The sequence below is a fragment of the Pongo pygmaeus genome, chromosome 16 (assembly GCF_028885625.2).
Source record: "Pongo pygmaeus isolate AG05252 chromosome 16, NHGRI_mPonPyg2-v2.0_pri, whole genome shotgun sequence".
In the NCBI taxonomy this organism is placed as follows: Eukaryota; Metazoa; Chordata; class Mammalia; order Primates; family Hominidae; genus Pongo; species Pongo pygmaeus.
The window spans coordinates 78,831,454-78,851,151 of record NC_072389.2 but is presented as its reverse complement, the minus strand read 5'-3'; the positions used below and the strand labels follow the sequence as shown (position 1 = coordinate 78,851,151).

General features: G+C 39.3%; 1 protein-coding gene across 13 annotated transcripts in view; it reads right to left on the bottom strand.

Annotated features, from left to right (window-relative positions):
* NEO1 (neogenin 1) overlaps positions 1–19,698 on the bottom strand; it is a 254,483-nt gene that overhangs the window by 34,698 nt on the left and 200,087 nt on the right. For 8 of the 13 annotated variants that reach the window (XM_063652736.1, XM_054451559.2, XM_054451565.2 and 5 more), the window contains exons 12-18: positions 16,618–16,667; positions 15,244–15,391; positions 11,220–11,330; positions 9,622–9,816; positions 3,695–3,790; positions 319–542; positions 97–235 (exon numbers count right to left, since the gene is read on the bottom strand). In XM_063652736.1, the coding sequence (XP_063508806.1) occupies positions 97–235; positions 319–542; positions 3,695–3,790; positions 9,622–9,816; positions 11,220–11,330; positions 15,244–15,391; positions 16,618–16,667 (963 nt within the window). The remainder of the gene's footprint in view (positions 1–96; positions 236–318; positions 543–3,694; positions 3,791–9,621; positions 9,817–11,219; positions 11,331–15,243; positions 15,392–16,617; positions 16,668–19,698) is intronic. The other 5 variants (XM_054451561.2, XM_054451563.2, XM_063652733.1 and 2 more) reach the window with 1 other exon arrangement.

Sequence of the window (19,698 nt, the reverse complement as noted above, 5' to 3'; positions counted from 1 at the left end):
TGCTCACTGTGCTTTGTAAATATGTCAATTCATGCACTCAATTCTTTCCTTGGGAAGTAAAAGCAGCCATGTGACATGGCTTCTGACAACACATACCTAATTCAAAGGTGGTCCCATGGGCTGTCATACTCCATGTGCTTGATCTTCGACCTTTGGTCACCATCACTGAGAATTCATAGAGTGTATTCGGCTTTAAACCAGTCACCAAATAACTCAAAGTGGTTGCATTTGCATTCTGAAAAAAACATGAATTGAGAACTTTAAAATTAGAAAATATCAATGATTAGCTTTTTTCAGCCAGGGCAAATGTGTCAGTACCTTGTACTTGGTGTTTGCTGGGATGTTGGTTTTCCATCGGACGGTGTAGTATCGGGAGTCTGTAATCTTCTGGTGCTTGGGCAGCGAGTTGTCTGCCCACGTAATCCTTATGGTGTCATGACTCAGAATGGAAGCCTGAACTCCCACTGGTGGCATCATGGGAGTGGGATCTGGCACTGGAGTGTATGGAGCATTAATAACAAATAAATCAACTTCAGAAGTGTCTGAGCAGAAAATAATTTGAAAAGGGAAGTGGCATTTTAATGTAAACAAAAATAAAATAAAAGGGAAATGCAGGGTAATATAATGGAATGAAAGGTGAGAAATGGAGAAAAAGAAAGAAAATTCGGAGTTAATAGATAACCACCATTCATTTAAAAGACTATTTCCACTTGTGTTCCTTCAGGAAAAAATTACAGAAAAATGTTAAGAGAAGCAGTAATAAACTACATTCTCTACTGCATTCTACAGGCATATTAAAATGTTATAATCCAGTGATTATATTAATGTATTCATGCTTGAATTTTCTTAAAACAACTTGAAAATTCTACCTCCTGTTCAAAAAGACTCATGAGGCCAGGTGCAGCGGCTCATGCCTGTAATCCCAGCACTATGGGAGGCAGAGGTGGGCAGATCACCTGAGGTCAGGAGTTCAAGACCAGCCTACCCAATATGGTGAAACCCTGTCTCTACTAAAAATACAAAAATTAGCTGGGCATGGTGGCAGGTGCCTGGGGTCCCAGCTACTCGGGAGGCTGAGGCACGAGAATCGCTTGAATCTGGGAGGTGGAGGTTGCAGTGAGCTGAGATTGCACCACTGTACTCCAGCCTGGGTGACAGAGCAAGACGCTGTCTCAGAAAACAAAAAAAACCAAAAACCAAAAAGGCTCACGAAGACAAAAACTGCTTTTAGAATCAGGGGTACAATTTCTAAACAAGCAATACAAAGCTCATGGTTTGAGATTTCAGTGAATGTGGCTGAATTTTTGGGACAAGAGTTATCTGTGCATATCACTATTCATGTAAGGGTCCAACTCTCAAACCTGAGTCTTGAATGTCAGCCATGGGTATTGAGGGTATCTGATACCCAGAAAGGGTCAAGTTCAGACCTCCTGATGTCCTGGGTCTAACGGCAGTACAGTGACATAGCTGACACTCAAATAAAGCAAAAGGAACTCAAGGGTGTACTCTTCCTTCAGGAAAGGTAAGCTGACACCATGCTGGACTATCTACCATAGTTTCTTCCACAGAGTCAGAGAACAACCCAGTGATGAATTCCCATCAGTTAAGGGAAATGCCATGGTTATCAGAGTTCCAAGTAACAAACTTCACAAACTTTAGAAATCAGAGTACTGTACAGTACTTATTTGATGGAAAGTCTACACTCATGGAGCTGTCCTGTGCCATACACAATAGACACTTTCTCTGAGGCCAGAAAAAGCACAAAACCACCATGCACCATGGGCCCAGGGCAATACAGCAGAATCCATATGGGCTTTCCCAATCCATGCTTAGGTTTTCTAAGTTTACACATACTGATTTAAGTTCGCAGTTTACAATGGGTTTCTCACATAGTCATGGTGACTAGCCCTTATTACTCAAAATGTGGAATGGCATGGACCTTGTTTATGAATAATTGCTAAGCTAAAGTAATAGTCTCCATTTGTGTATTTCCTGCGCAATGAGGACTAAAAATAACAGAGGAGCAGCATACATTATATAACCAAGAGCTTTGTTCAAAGTTTGGCAGGACACATACCAATTAGTTACAGAAAATGCACCTTCAGGTGTAGAAGTCATTAGAATTCTTGTAGAAATTTTGTTTCTTATATGTAGCAACCCTTAGAAAACATATCTAGATTACATGACTTAGGAACATTTTCTTGTATATTTCTAGCCAGTAGGCTATATTTTTAAGCCACATAAAAGGAAGTAATCTCAAATTTGTTTTTTACTATTATAGCCTGATTTTAGAAAGTAGCAGACCACTTATTTAAATACTTTTTCACTTAATTTTTTCTCCTTTTTGTAATACTAAAGCTATTTCTAAAAGAAATTATAAACTGTAAGCATACAGAAGACAGAACAGAACTACTAAATGCGTAGTAGTCTTAAATAGAAGCTTAAAAAAAAGGACAGAGAATATTAGGCCCCCTGATGTTCTGGGTCTAATGGCAGTAGAGTGACATAGCTCACACCCAAATAAAGCAAAAGGAACTCAAGGGTGTACTCTTCCTTCAGGAAAGGTAAGCCTTCCTTAAGAATGTTACCAAATCTGCACAATTATGCAATGTATCCAGCAGATATCACTGGACAATACAGAATCAAAATTTTGGGAAATAAATGAAAAAGAACATTTCCGAAAATAAATTCTTTGGTTTCCAGTGCCCTTTTTAAAAATTTATAACTCTAACATATTTACTTCAATAAACTTTCTCTTTCAGATCTAAATTAGATGTCATATATCTATAGAAAAATTTACATGACGTGTATATTACTTTATTTTAGAGATTTTTGTTTGTTTTGTTTTTTGAGACAGTCTCGCTCTGTTGCCTAGGCTGGAGTGCAGTGGCACGATCTCGGCTCACTGCAAGCTCTGCTTCCCGGGCTCATGCCATTCTCCTTCCTCAGCCTCCCGAGTCGCTGGGACTACAGGTGCCCACCACCACACCTGGCTAATTTTTTGTATTTTTAGTAGAGATAGGGTTTCACTGTGTTAGCCAGGATGGTCTCAATCTCCTGACCTCAGGATCTGCCTGCCTCGGCCTCCCAAACTGCTGGGATTACAGGCATGAGCCACTGCGCCCGGCCTTTAGAGATATTTTAAGTAGATAATTCAAAGAAAAACAATGAATATTTGGTCTCATTTATAATAAATGTATAACTGATCAAATGGATAGTACCTCTGACCTTATACCCAAGCTTACAAAAGGCACATAGAAAAACACTTTCCTAACCAACTCAGGTGGCTAGTAACCAAATGATGTTGGGTTCATGAATCACATGCATTTATTGCCACCGTCAGTAACCTACATTTTTTGTTTTTGACTCACTTTAGTTTCAACTCACATGCCCAAAAGATGGAAAATCACTTTTAATTATCTAAAAACTCTGCTTTCCACATCCTAACAGATTAAAAACATATGTATATATCTACACAGAATGGCTTATGTGGCAGAATTAGTATCTTCCAAAAAAGCAAAACAGAAATTAACAGAACTTTCCATGCTGAAAGCCCACTTTCCCATTTGAAGTCAGCACCCGAAACTGCCATACGCTTTTTCTTCACTAACACCTATGGGATAGGCCTCATGCCAATATTCTGCCTAAGCTGCTGGGAAAAGTGCTGGAGACTAGGAAAGATAGGATACCTTACCTGTGTGAGGCCTGGTCACAGCACTCTCGTACAGGGGGATGCCTTCACCCACGTTATTAAATGCTTTCAGGGTAATCACATAGTGAGAGCTGGGATCTGAAGAAAAGAAACACACATAAAAAAAATGCTCACTACAGAATTTTAAAAATTCAAGGGTGGCTGTGCATAATCTTAACCACAGAAGAATTCAAGAAAGACAACTTTAAAATTTTTTATGGAGGATTATTTCAGGGTGTGGGGAGATATGAAGATGGAAGCACACACAGTACAGAAAAACTGGCTGGGACCAACTTCCTGGATTTAGTCTCAGTAGAGGAGGTGGGCTGTGTTTGAATTCTCTGTCGGTCTCTCCTATGGTTTAATGATGTTCAGGGTATGGTGTAGGGCTTGGCTGAGAATGAAGAGATAAGATTTAATGTGCTGAAGCCTATAGATGGAGCTTGGAATTAAACAAACCCCTTTCATTCCTGGAAGGACAGCGATGGGAACAGACAAGGTAGAGAAGGAGGAGATAAACTGTTAATTCAGTAAGTGCTCAATGTCCTTGACTCTCCAAGTGGCCTCCAAATCCAGAAACGGACAAACCTTACCTAGCCATCATGCCTCATGAGCCATGCCTCATGTGGCTCAAAAGCTTAAAACAGCTGCTTTTCTTGGCGGCCCACTCACTCCCTAGATTGCCACTAGAGGGCAACAAATAGAGGCACCTGGTCTTCCTGTGTCAGAACTGACAACAAATGGAATCAGTAAGACTTACTTCATGACTGGCAAGGAAAAAGTGCTTTGGGCAACATAGTAGATAGTAGTGTCATTCACTGAGATTGGGAAAAGGGGCAAGAGCAACCATGATACACATGTGCAAGGCTTGATTCTAGGTCCTCTTCTATTCCCACTCTTTGCTCTCACCCTATACACTTTCATTCATTTCCTTAGCTTTGATTAGCATGTATGTGTCATCAATTACAAATACAGATCTCTAGTCTGGATCTTTCTTATGAGCACCAGACCTTTATGTTCAATTGTCTGTTGGCATTTCCTCTTGGGTGTCTGAAATCTTTCCCTTCTCACCCTGCCTCCAGCTTCAGACCGGCTCCAGTGTCTCCTGGTTTAGTAAACGACACTACCACCAACCCTGCTGTTCAAGCCAGAAACCTGGGAGTTATTAAGACCTCCTTTTCCCTCATCCCCTCCAGACAAACAATAAAGTTTTGTTGAATCTACTACTTGTCTTCTCGCACCACTCTTTGCCTAGTTCTCTGTGCTCCATCATTACTGGCCACTTTTCAGTTCACTGAGCACTATGTTCTTTCCAACACGGGGCCTTCTCGCTTGCAGCTGCTCCCATCCCACTCTTCCTGTTTACCTAGGTAAGCGCCTATTCATCTGAAAGGGCTCATTCCACACTGGACTAGCCTCTCTAGTTACACAGCCCATTTCTCTCCCTTAGCACCATGAACAATTTCAATTATTTTTGAATTGTATTATTTCTAATAATTGTGAGCACGTCTGTCTCATTCTCTGCTCTATCTCTAGCACGGTGTCTGGGATATTGTAAGTGTTCATTAAATATTTGCTGATTGAGCAACAGGTTTGAGGGAGAAGGCATTAACTTTAATTTTGGGCCAGATGGAATATGAGATATATCCAGGTGCAGATACCCAGTAGGCAGATATTTATATGGATCTGAAGGTCAGGGGAGAGTTCCAGGCTGATGAATAGATGAATTGCTAACTGCATTTCTCCACCTCTCACTTGCTTCTTTTACTCAACATCCTATGCATCTTAGATCTATCTAGGTCAATAATTATAACTCAAGCTTATTTTACTGTACACCGCATCAATTTTTTTGCTACTCTGCAATATGCACTCCATTTTCTAATAAATTCTATCTGCTTACTCTCTTCTGCACATGCAGCACTCCTCTCATCTCTCTGTTTCAAATGCTATTTTGATTCTATCTTTCAAGCTCAGGTGTTTCTTCCCTGACTGCTCTGTGTCTTGCTAGCTCTCCCTTCTCTGAACAAAATTCACGTCAACTCACTTCATTGTTTCTTGTGTTTTCTTTTTGTTCTGTTAGACTGAAAGCACCTGAAGGTCAAGGACCATGTCCTGTCAATACTGCAAAAGAGTTTCACGTCAGTAGTTGCATAAAGGAAACAGTATGAGGCTGGTCACTATAGGGACATTTTTTTTTTTTTTCCCCCAGACAAGGTCTTGCTGTGTCACCCAGCTGGAGTACAGCGGTATAATCAGGACTCACTGCAGCCTTGACCTCTAGGGATCAAGCGATCCTCCCACCTCAGCCTCCCAAGTAGCTGGGACTAGAGGCACACGCCACCATGCCTGGCTAATTTTTTAAATATTTGGTAGAGATGAGGTCTCAATATGTTGCCCAAGTTGGTCTTGAACGTCTGGGCTCAAGCGATCCTCCTGCCTTAGCCTCCCAAAGTGCTGGGATTAGAGGTGTGAGCCACTGCGCCTGGCCAGACATTTTTATTCTACCAGCAAAGCTTTCCTTTTGCTAACAATTGTCTTAAAAGATGTTCATGTGGGGATACATTTCCTAGGTTAACTGTACTGTTTCTTCCTTGTAAGGAAAAAGATAAAGACTACTTGTTTTTTTGAATATTTAAATCCCAGCTTATTTTTTAACAGAAAGGATGAATATAACTCGTCTGTTAGGCACTTGAAGTTGTTCTTAGAAAAGATGTTTACAAAGAAACGATCTGAATGAAAATTTGGTCAGGGCAGATTTTAATTTTAGAAACAAGTGTTTCAAAAAAGATCTATAATGATAATCCAATTTGGAAAAGTAATTATACCTAACAAAATAAATTATTTATTATAAAATATAAATATTTCGCAAATTCTTTTGCTTTTAAAATCAACAATGAGGCTGGGTGCGGTGGCTCATGTCTGTAATCCCAGCACTTTGGAAGGCTGAGGTGGGTAGATCATCTGAGGTCAGGAGTTTGAGACCAGCCTGGGGCAACATGGTGAAACCCCGTCTCTACCAAAAATACAAAAATTAGCTGGGCATGGTGGCGCAAGCCAGTAATCCCAGCTACTCAGGAGGTTGAGGCAGGAGAATCATTTGAACCCAGGAGGTGGAGGTTGCAGTGAGCTGAGATCGCACCACTGCCTCCAGCCTGGGCGACAGAGTGAGATGCTGTCTCAACAACAACAACAACAACAAAAAATCAACTATGAGGTCTAATTAGCATACAATAAAATGTATCCATTTAAGTGTACATTTAGAGTTTTGACAAATATATATACCTTGCATAATAACCACCAAAATCAAGATATAGAACATTTCCAATACTCCAAGAAGCTCCCTAGTGCCCTTGTAGTTGATTCCTACCACCCCTGGTTCCAGGCAACCACTGATCTCGCTTTGTCACTATAGATAAATTCTGCCTTTTTTGTAATTCACAAAATATAACAGTTTTGACTTCTTTGCTCAGCATGTTTGCGAGATTAATTTCTGTTGTGTCTTGATAGCCTATTAATTGCTGAGTAGTACTCCAGGGATATATTACGATTTACCACTTACCTGTTGATGAAAATTTATTTCCCCTTGTTCATAAAGTTACTATGAACATTGTATGTAAGTTTTTACACAGACATGTATTTTTATTTCTTTTAATTAATTATCTACATGTGGGATTACTGGGTTATAACTTTACAGGAAACCTCTAAACTGTTTTCCAAAGTGGTTGTACTGTCAAACATTCCCACCAGCTAGTATGAACATTCTAGTTCTGTATCCTTGTTGATATTTGTTATTGCCAGTCTACTAACGTTTAGCAATTCTAGCGGGTGTGCAATAGTATTTCATTGTGGGTTTAATTTGCATTTTCTGATGATTAATGTTGCCGAGCATCTTTTCATATGGTTATTGTCCACTCATATATTTTCTTTGGTATAGTGTCTGTTCAAATCTCCTGCCCACTTTTTATTGCATTGCCTTCTTATTATTGAGTTGTAAGAGTTTTTATATATTTTGGACTCAAATTCTTTGTCAGATATTTAAATGGTGGGTATTTTCTCCAAGTCTGTGGCTTGCCTTTTCATTTTATTGGTATCTTTCTAAAAGTAGAAGTTTTAAAATTTTGATGAAATCCAATTTATCAATTTTTAAATTTTATGATTTGTGCTGTTTTACAACCTAAGAGGTCCTTGCCTATCCCAAAGTCATAAAGATTTTTTCCTATGCTTTATTCTAGAATTGTTGTCCCAAAGTCATTTGGGTCTTGCATTTAGGTCTGTTTTTGCATATAGTGTGAAGACAAGGGTTAAAGTTCCTTTTCTTTCTCATATGGATATCCAGGTATTCCTACATCTTTTGTTAAAAAGACTGTCTTCTCCCCACGAAATTATCTAAGCCGCTTTTCCAAAAACCAACTGACTATATACATATGGATCTATTTCTGGACTCTATTCTGTTCCACTGATGTATAACATCTACCTTTACAATACCACCACTATGTCTCAATTATAAGAAGACATGAAATCAGCTAGTACGGGTCTTCTAATTTTATTCTTTAAAAAGTTGGCTATTCTAGTTCCTTTGATTTTTCATAAAAATTATTAGAATCAGCTTATCAATTTCTACAAAAAAGCCTATTGGGACTTTTCTTGGACTGCATTGGGGAGAACTGTCACCTTAGTAATATCACGGCTTCCAACCAGTGAACATGGTATCTTCATTTAAGTATTCTTTAATTTCTCTCAGTAACAATTTTCTATTTTCAGTGCACAGATACTACATACATTTCATAAGTCTGCTCCTGCGTACTTCATATTTTTTGATGCTATTCTAAGTGGTATCGTTACTTTAATTCCAATTTCCAACTGCTTATTATTAGTATATGGAGATACAACTGTTTTTATATATTCACTTTGTATCTTGTGGCCTTGCTAAATTCACTTATAGTTTTAGTGACCTTTTTGTAGATTCCTTAGGATTTTCTACCCCAGTTACAACGAACAGATATAGTGACCAGATATTGGTTTCCAAAATCATTTTACTGTTTTTGTATATTCATTTTGTATCTTGTGGCCTTTTTGTAGATGCCTTAGGATTTTCTACCCTAGTTACAATGAACAGATATAGTGCCCAGATATTGGTTTCCAAAATCATTTTTCATAAAATAAATCAGGGTTCCTTAGAGAAATGGCTGGTTCCAGGGCCGAGGCTAGCGAAATACCAGATGAGCCACGAACATCTTACTATGTTGTCAAAAAGGACGAAAGTGCTCAAAGAAAGATGGAAGATGTCAAATTGACACAGGAACCAGTTATAAAAAGATTCCTATTGGCCATTCTCTTCATGGAGGTGAAAGAAAGTTCTTCCTTTTCATAGGATGTTAATACATGTAGAGGAAATATGGAATTAGAAAATCACCACTGGGGAAACACCATTCTAATAACTGTTACTACAGATGCTGAAACTAGGGAGTGAAAGTGTAATGGGAAACAAGATGTTTATAAAGACTCAAAGTATCTCATCCACAAGATACTTTTAATTACCAAGGAAAAAAATAACAATTTTATAGCAGGAAAATGTGGCAGATACCATTTTAGCCAACTGATTAAAGTTAACATCATTATCAATATAGGCTGTAATGTGCCTCCTGATATGATGCACTGACAGAAACCCAACACTTCTACCCTATTCCTTCCAAAAATGCAAAACCTGAATGTAATGAGGAAATATTAAGCCAAGTCTAAATTGAGGGGCATTCTGCAAAATATAGATGTAAATGTGGTTAAATGTTAACATTTGGGGAATTCAGGTGAATAACATAGAGAAATTACTTGTACTATTTTTGCAATTTTCTTGTAAAAATAAAAATATTACATAAAAGGTTAAAAGAAAGGAATCTCCCACACAATTAACTTTCTCTACTTAGCAAACATACCCAGATTTTCAATGGTGTAATAGCGCTGTTTATAGTCCACTTTGATGGTCTGGGCATGAGGGCTGCCAATGCCATAACCAATGGCGTAACCTCTGACCACAATGTTCTGATTCTCTGGAGGAGTCCAGCTCACTACGATGCTAGTGACGAGCGGGCGTACGTGAAGAGAGCTAGGCACTTCAGGAACACGAGTTTCTGGGAAGGAAAAGTGGAAAAGCAAGATGAGATATACTGTCCTTTAAAATATCTCACCATCCTCGCGGAATGGTGTTTAGCCTCCTACCACAGTATTTGGGGCTAAGTTTTTTACATTATGCCTAAGAGTTTAAAGAGAATCTGTATGTATAGTGAAATACATCCCATGATTTTACTGCATTCTAAGAAAAAAAAAAAAAAAAAAAGACCTGAACAGCTTTAAATACAAGACACTGCAATATTAATTTGGAAGGGAAAACAAAGAGATACAAGAACCTCTTCTGCCCCAATGGAGAAAAATAAATTGCCTTTCAATAGTTACCATCTCTCTTGGTCCCACATCCCATTCCCAAACTCTACCAGGTGGAATGAGAAAGGCATAAACTGAGTAGTTGGAAGCCTGTTGTTAACAGGTGTTTAAGCATCACACTATAGCAATAGCACCAATTATTTACTCCCCTAAGTAGTATGATAAGTCAGAAAACATGAAATTTTAGAGCCGCAGTTGATTCAATTGGTGAAAGACTAAAAGGCTTACAAAGGAGGAAATTTACATGCTCTTTCACATACACTGTTTTCAGGGTATAAATTACTACCTTAATTTACAAATTAGTAAACTGAGGCCAGGTATGGTGGCTCATGTCTGTAATCCCAGCACTTTGCAAGGCCAAGGAGAAAGAATCACCTGAGCCCAGGAGTTCAAGACCAGCTTGGGCAACATAGTGAGACCCTGTCTCTAAAAAAAAATAGCTAGGTGTGTTGGCACACACCTGTGGTCCCAGCTACTCAGGAGGCTGAGGTGAGAGGATCATGCTTAAGCATGGGAGGTCGAGGCTGCAGTGAACCATGACTGCACTCCAGACTGGGTGAGAGTGTGAGATCCCTTTTCAAAAAAAAAAAAAAAAAAATTAGTAAAATGAGACTTGGAACAAGAACTCAGGTCTTTTGCCTCCCAAGTCCAGCACCTATCACTGATAAAGATGCTACCTATACACACCCATTTGGGAGTACTCACGGAATAAACATGTGAGAAAAAGGGCAAGGTGTCCAGGACTAAAAGAAAAGGGAAACTGCAGTTGAAATAAAGGCATGATTTATGTGGCTGAGCCTTAAATTTTAGATCATCCATCTACTTAATGGCCTTGATAAAAAAAAAATCCAACTTATAGCACATACACATTTTTATTTGCTCTAGTTCTGCTTGAAAGGACAGTTCTCTACAAGGCACTGCAAAAAATCCATTCCAGCAGCCTCGATGCAATACAGGAACGACAGCAGCATGATACACTAAAAAGTTCAGAGACTTGAGCCATATCCACCCCAAGTCTGTGGCTTTCCAGTTTGACTCATTTGACTACAGCTAGTATTTATTGTGTGCCAGTCTTGCCAATTGTTATTCTTACCATCTAGGTCACTTTCAAAAGTTTCAGCAGACAGCCAGTCAGTTGCCGGGCCTGTACCATTGATTGTTAGAGCAGCCACTCGGAAATTATACTCAGTCCCCCGATCGAGACCTGAGACCAAATGACAAAAAAGACAACTGAAACAAGAGCTTTGGAAAAACAAAAGATTAATAATCCCTCATTAAGGCAAATATCTCAGTCACCAACTCAGTATATAGCTTGGAAAGTTTCAGTTTAAGTTAATACAGTGTAGGCAAAATGCAAATACAACATAGAGTAGCTTCCATCTCCAAATAAAGCGGGCTGAAGCCCACACAATCTAAGAGGAAAACAGAAATGACTGAAGCTCCCAGGAGATTACAGACTTTTGTTTAAGAGCTTGAAGGCACCTCAGAGATCATTTAATGCAATCCCTTTATTGTGTTACAAAGAAAGCTAAGGCCAAAAGAGGCCAAAAACAATGAAAGAGTTATAACAAAGGAACAAAGGTATCTGGTCTTAGAAGGCACCAAAACCTAGGAAAGAATGCACAGATGTAACTCCTATTGAGTTACCTCTGTTCTCTGAGCCACCTCATAATTATGGCAGAAAAATTTTAAGCACCAAATACAGTCTCAAAATCTATTCCTTAACAACCAATTGCTCATATATTATATAGTAAGTTAAAGTGGAAAATGACCCAAACCTTTCTGTTATGCAACTTTTAATTTACTACCAGCTAATAAAGCACATGACTTACCAATGTATCAAAGGCAACAAAGATGCACATAGAAAAGTCTATTCTACAAACCAGGCAACAGTACTGAGAACATAACTTGGCCAGGACATGAGAAAAGCCCTGGTTTGGTTAACTAATCCTGTCCCGTGGTAGGGGAGAAGAGTTGGTAGGCCCATCCTAACATCTGTGTGACCCACAAAGCAAGGAGCAAGACAAAAGAGAGGAGCAAAATGCCTGGGCCCAAGTCAATTTATCTCCTTGTCTCCCCACACAATGAACCAGAAAGTACTAGAGTGTTTGTTGACAGATAATAATCTGGATTACTAGCAAACACTACTCAATGAAGATCTTGAAAGAATCCAACCAATCATTCCCTGTCCTTTGGGGACAATTGGGATGTAAGAGAGAGCAAGCAAAAATGAGGTACTATGCAAAGAGGCTGAGTTCCTTTCCCTCTAAGTACCCTATAGAGTTTATAGACTACAACTAAGGTATACAATACATATCATAAAGATATGGCAAGATCTGTTTAGTGCTATAACAATAATTACTTCTGCTTCAAATTTAATCATATAATGTGTTGTTGGTAAAGGATCTTGGTGATCCATATTGCTCCCTAACACTTATCAGGCTTCAAGTTAATGCTTTAAGAGTGCAAGCATCTCCATTTTTGTTCAACATTGTATACTCAGTGCCAGAACATGCCAACAAAAGTTCAATGAAATCTATTAAATGAATAAATCCAGATATGATTTTAAAATGTGAGAATTTTCTTAATATAAAGCCATTTTTACCATAAAAATTCTATTTTGCTTACGCATCAAATGTTTCATTGAGAAAATGAATAATCTCCTCATGGGCAACGACTATACTCTTTTTTAACAGCAACAAGAATGGTGCCTAGTATATAATAAATACAACTAAATATTCAAAATGAAAAGCCTTACAAATGGCAAATGTTATTTATCTGAATGTAGAGTAAAATATGAAACTTTTTTTTTTTTTGAGACAGAGTCTCACTCTGTTGCCCAGGCTACAGTGCAGTGGCACAATCATGGCTCACTTCAACCTCCGCTTCCTGGGTTCAAATGATCTTCCCATCTCAGCCTCCCAAGTAGCTGGGACCACAGGTGAGCACCACCACACCTGACTAATTTTTATACTTTTTTTTTTCAGCCTCTGCTTATCCATTAAAGTTTTTGTATTTTTTGTAGAGACACAGTTTGACCATGTTGCTCAGGCTGGTCTCAAACTCTTGGGCTCGAGGAATCCGCCTGTTTCAGCCTCTCAAAGTGCTGGGATTACAGGCGTAAGCCATCATGCTCAGCTGAAACTGACTTTGAGAACATCTGTGGCCAATGCTCCCTTAGTGATATTTCTCAGCACCATCTACTGCAGTCATGATATGGACTGCAGCTAAGAGATGTGGGGTTCTTGTGAAGAAGCTGGAAGACTGAAAGATATGCCCCTGGAGACAAACATTCACCTTCTCCTATTCTGAAGGAAGTCAATCCCATTTGTGAGGTGAGGAGTGAGAAGCTTGCTGGTTACTAGAGCACAGTTTTTCACTATCAATGGCTCTCTCAATTTTTAGAAACTTATACCCATAAAGAAGCAAAAACATTATACTTTTTTTTGAGACAGAGTCTTACTCTGTTGTCCATGCTGGAGTGCAGTGGCATGATCTCAGTTCACTGCAGCCTCTGCCTCCCCAGCTCAAGAGATTCTCATGCCGCAGCCTCTCAAGTAGCTGGGATCATAGGTGGGTGCCACCACACCCAGCTAATTTTTGTATTTTTAGTAGAGACGGGGTTTCACCATGTTGGCCAGGCTGGTCTTGAACTCCTGACCTCTCAGGTGATCCACCTGCCTCAGCCTCCCAAAGTGCTGGGATTATAGGCATCAGCCACTACACCTGGCTGGAAAACGTGACACTTTTTGACCTTGAGGTTCTCTCAAGAACCCTGTCCCTGGGGTCACAGGAAAGTGGGTGATGCCAAGCTTCTGTAATCCTTTCAATGTCTACCCAGGAGAGATAAAATATAAAGAAAGTTAAAGTTTCCAAAGGGTGATGAAATTAATTCTTGGGCTTAGAAAATAATGACAATATCTCCCATTCTTATAGTTCTTATCTACCAACACGCTTTGGAGTTTCCTAGCAAAAAAATTACCCGAGTCAGAGCTTTTGTCCCGAGATTAAACATGCCCTGTGACTACACTGTTACAGCTACAGATAACTCACACCTTTTGGTTGTAAATGTACTAGACTCAAATTCATCTGTTTGCTTGCAAAACAGATGGGCTCTATTGAGTGACAAAACTAAGCCGATGCAGCTGAGACAATACTCCAACAGGCCCAGCCCATGTGAGTTCACTCCTAGGACAGAGGTAGGGTGATAGTGCCGAAGCTGAGGCATGTGTAACTGAGCAGGACAGAGTCTTGGCACTGCTAAACTAATAAAGGAGTCAGCAGGATGGGGTCTGCTCAGACTACAGTTGATTCTGCAGCCATATTAAGCATCTATGAAAACCCAATGGAACAAGGACAGCTTGGGGCATCTGTCTCAATTCTTCGTAGGCATGATCTCAACATTCACAGGGTGAAAGCACTTAATCTGGCTCCCATGTTTCTCCTGCAAAAGAACCTTCCCCTTGCTTAGCCAATTCTACTTCCCCTACTTGAGGAAGACAGGAGGATTCTCTGTGATCTCTCCAGGGTGAACCCATATTAGATACACATGTGGATCCATTTTTACCAGGTATGCCACTTATTCTGTTGCATATGAAGGGAAAACTATATAGAAGGAGCTTTGCCTGATAGTATTTTCTAAAGCTTTACAGTGTCCATAGTCGCATGTATGATTATTGCAATGATGCAGCTATTCACAAATACTGTTTCAGGCCACGTATACACGAGTGGTGGTCGGTGTTACAAAAACCACTTTGTAGACCTCAGTTACCAACTATACTGAGTGGGGTAATTTCTATGCTTATATAACTTTCTTTAATAATTTTTCAGATTACAAAAAAGCAATAAATACACTCAAAAATGAAAACATGGAGAATGCAGAAAACACAAGAAAGGAAAAATCAAACTCGATCTCACCACTCAGAAATAGCAGAACCTTTAAGAGTGTTTTCCATTAATCTCTATCAAGTCAGAAGTGGACTGAACCATTAAAAATTTTCTGAACCATTTTAAATTTGTTTGTATAAGTCGACAGCTCAGGGCAGTCATTAGACTAGCATAATTCAATATCTGAGAAAGACACAGTGTATCTTTTGCCTTTGTGGAAGGTAGCTTACCTTCAATCAGCTGAGACAGCTGTGTCCCGCTTACCAAGGTCTCAGTGACATCACTCTTTCGGGAGGCCTTTCGGTAGCGAATCTTGTAGCCAGTAATCTGCCCATTTTGTGTGGCTGGAGCAGGTGGCTGCCAGTGAATCATAATACTCTGCACAAGATAGAATTATAGAAAAAAGGCTGAATATATCAAAAGCTTGGTCCTGTTTTACATATTTTTATCCTGATTTTACAGTTTAAAGAGAAAAAACATAGAGGCAGCAAGGTACTCAGAGTTTTACAAAGTTATTTAATAATCACTCAAAAATACCTTTAAATTCTAAAACCCTCAATGATCAAATGGGAAGATTATACACTTGAGTAGTACACTCTGGACCCCTGATCTCCTGGCTGTTTTGCCAGAAAGATGATGTTGGATAGAAGTCTCAGAAAAGTTTTCAGAAGGAAAGTATAAGAAGGCCAGAAGCACATGGATTAGGGAAGTAATTATTAGGTATAAAGATTCCTTCCCGTGTCCAGTGCAGAGAGCTGAAATTAGACAATTTCCATATAAAACTCTTTAAAAAGGGGACCATTAATTAACAGCTGGTTGCCTCTTAAAAAAAAAAAGGAGCCCTATAGTACTTTCTTATTTTTTTAGAGTCGGGGTCTCATTCTGTCACCCAGGCTATAGTGTAGTAGCATAATCATGGCTCACTGCAGCCTTCAACTCCCAGGCTCAAGTGATCCTCTCACCTCAGCCTCCGAGCAGCTGGGACTACAGGCGTGAGCCACTGCATTTGGCTCTCTACAGTACTTCTTGAAAGGACTGATTATCTTAGTTGTCTGTGTAGTCCAGAAGGGCTCTGGGCCTCTGAGAGGCATACATGGCCCTAAGAACACAGCAAACTTGGCTATAGGAAGGACAGTTTGAGGAGATACAACCCATCTGACAGAGGTCTGCCTTTGATTCACATGGGCTCATCTCATAGCACTAAGGAACCATGTTATAAACAACTTATTTCCTTCTGCTGTACCACTAGGTTCTGAACAGTTAACATCTAGAATGTAATGTTTTACAGAAAAAGAGCAATTTATTTGCAGAAACGTTAAAGCAGTTTTGGTGTCAGAGAAAGGAAGCAAAATTAAGGAGAATAAATGAGTTGGTTTTTAAGCCCAGCTTTAATGCAAGTGTAATATCTATGTCTTCTAATTTATTTGCTTGTGATTTTTTTCACTTAGGTTCTAATTTATAGGTTTAATATTTTTAAATGCAGATTATTACAACACTGCCATTCATTCATTTTGATGCTTTCCTACAGAATCTCCCTTTCTATAAGCCCCTCTGAGGTGCAACAGTATACCAGTAAAATGAACAGCACCACCATAAAGTTTTACCTTTGAATTTCTCACTTCCAAGGACAGATTCTGAGGAGCAGCACTGGGAACTAGAGAAGCAAAAAAAAAAATTTTTTTTTTTTTTAATCACCCATACATCACCCATCATGTGATCATCTTGGCTGGACTTTAAACAAATGCACATTTCAAACACTCATTACGTGACCAGATCTAAACTAGCTGCCAATGCCCTCATGTTGACAATACTATGTGGATGACATATGGCCATGCCTGGTTCCATTTTTAACATAAGACACTTTCATATGGGAAAGTAACCACACTCAAGCCAGGCTGTACCTTTGGGAAGTCAGGTATTTATTTCAAGGATGTACAGTAGCTCTGAACTCTTCTAAAAACTCTCAACTTTTCTAGACCCCATATGTACTCAGAACCTTAAATGTATTCTTTTGAGTATTATTGGTGATGGTTTATCTTTTTTTTTTTGAGACTAAGTTTCACCCTTGTTGCCCAGGCTGGAGCACAATGGCATGATCTCGGCTCACAGCAACCTCTGCCTCCCGGGTTCAAGCGATTCTCCTGCCTCAGCCTCCTGAGCAGCTGGGATTACAGAAGCCTGCTACCACGCCCGGCTAATTTTTGTATTTTTAGTAGAGATGGGGTTTCACCATGTTGGCCAGGCTGGTCTTGAACTCCTGACCTCAGGTGATCCATCTGCCTCGGCCTCTCAAAGTGCTGGGATTACAGGTGTGAGCCACCGTGCCTGGCCCTGGTCTATCTTTATCTTGGCAGACAACCATAGGTTTTTCTGGAACCAGGTCTAAGGAATATGGCAAGTGACTGAACTGGGTAATGACATTATGGATCAAAATGAGATGTACATATATCAGTAAGCCTGGCTTTCTTGTGGAGTTTCTAAGCTGGTTTTGAAGGCAGTTCCCAAGTAGAGCAAAGATATTTAAGCAATGACAACTGGTAAAGTGAACCATCTGGCTTCCTGAGGCAACCAGATACCAGAAAATACTCATTTAGATGTGAGAAGTTTGGGACTGTTGGTTAAACAGCCACATAACTTTAGTTCCTCACTTTAGAACATAATCCAGGCTTATCTCAGTGTGTGGCCCACACATTCTCTAATATCTCCCTTCATATTGGTGAGAGCAAGCAAAGTAAACCGGATTTGTTTTCTCTGCACTCACAAATTGCTGACTTTCGCCCTTCTCTCCTAATCCACTCGTGGAAACTTCTCTTTTTCTGTCTCTAACATTTGGTGACCAGGTATACAACTAAGTGCCCACTGTGCTATAGCTTCTGGAAGACAAGAGAATGTGTCTTGCTCATTTCTGTAACTTGTGCCTAGCAAAGTGCCTCAAGCCTGAACTCAGAGATTCAGGTAATGAGGGTCTAGAGTAGGACCCAGGCACATGTGTTTTGAAAAAAGTACATTAAGGATTCCAGTCATCTCCATGTTAAGAAGTGACTGAGTTGCGGAGGTATCCAACATATCTGTCATCATTGTCTTCATTATCAACATCATAGCAAAGATTTGCTGCATGGTCATTACATGGCAGACACTTATTCCTTATAATAATCTCAGGACGGAGTTTCTATTCTCATTCCTATTTTGTAGATCAGAAAACTACAGAAGAGGCTCAGGGAAGTTAACTTGTCCAAGATATTTGTTTCACCTGGCATCGGAACCAAGATTTGCGTTATTCCAAAGTGCTGCCCCTGGCCACCATGCTGAGATGTGTTCAGTTCCCACAGGTACTGTAGTCAACGTGCCAACACACTTAATGCAGTTAAAATTTGGCTCATGTGTAGATTTAAGAGCCTACAGTAAACATTTTTTTTCCCTTAACTTTTCCCCAATATCTTGACTAACTGGCTTATGTAGTTCACTAGCTAAGGTATAACCGCCTGTAATTTATTTGTTTCTTTTTCCCGACTCTTTTTTTTTTTTTGAGACAGCATCTCACTCTGTCATCCAGGCTGGAGTGCAGTGGTGTAATCACAGCCCACTGAAGCCTTGACCTCCCCGGGCTAGGTGACCCTCCCACCTCAGCCTCCTGAGTACTAGGATTAAAGGTGTGTGCCACTAATGCCCAGCTATTATTATTATTTTTTAAGTAGAGATGGGGTTTTGTCATGTTGTCCAGGCTGGTCTTGAACTCTTGGGCTCAAGTAAGTTGCCCGACTTGGCCTCCCAAAGTGCTGGGATTACAAGTATGAGCCACTGCACCAGGCCTCCCAACTTTTTAACCCTGAAAACTGTCAAGCCCATGGAAAACAGTGGCAAGAATAGTACGACGAATGGCTATTCTTTTCAGATTCACAATTATTAATATTCTGCAACAACTGTTTTATTTATCTTACTATTATGTATATGTATACACATTTATCTATCTACATATTGTTTCTGAATCATCTGAGAGATGACTGCAGTCATCATACTTCACTCCAAAATTCTTCAGTGTATATCGACATGTATCTCCTATGAACAAGGACATTCTCCAACAAAATGCACAATACAACAATCACATTCAGAAATTTTAACACAAAAATATTACCTAATATAGCTAATAACATATCTAATATTTACTACTGCCTAATACCATATGTATCTAATATCAAGTAATTATACCAATAGTGTCCTTTATGGCTGTTTTTTTACCTCCAGATGCAGGATCCAAAGATCATACATATTTTATTTCATGTGTCTTTACTCTTCTTTAATCTAGATTCTAGAATGATTCCTCAACCTTTTTTTTCTTTCACAAAACTAACATATTTTAAGAATCCAAGTCAGTTAAAATAAAATTTTTTTTTGCAGTTTCCCTCAATTTGGATTTGTCTGATTGTTTCATCATGATCAGACTCAAGTTAAATATTTTTGGTACTGATACAACAGAAGTAATATTGTGTCTTCCTCCACATATCACATAAGAGGCACGTGATGTCAGTCTGTTCTTTTATTGGTGATGTTAAGTTTGACTCTTTTCTTAAGGGAGTCAAACTTTACCTTCTAAAGCATGTGTGTTTATACAAGAGTGGTATACACATAACTACATTTTTAAAAAAAGATATTTTTCTAAAACATAAGATTTATCTGAGTTTCATGAA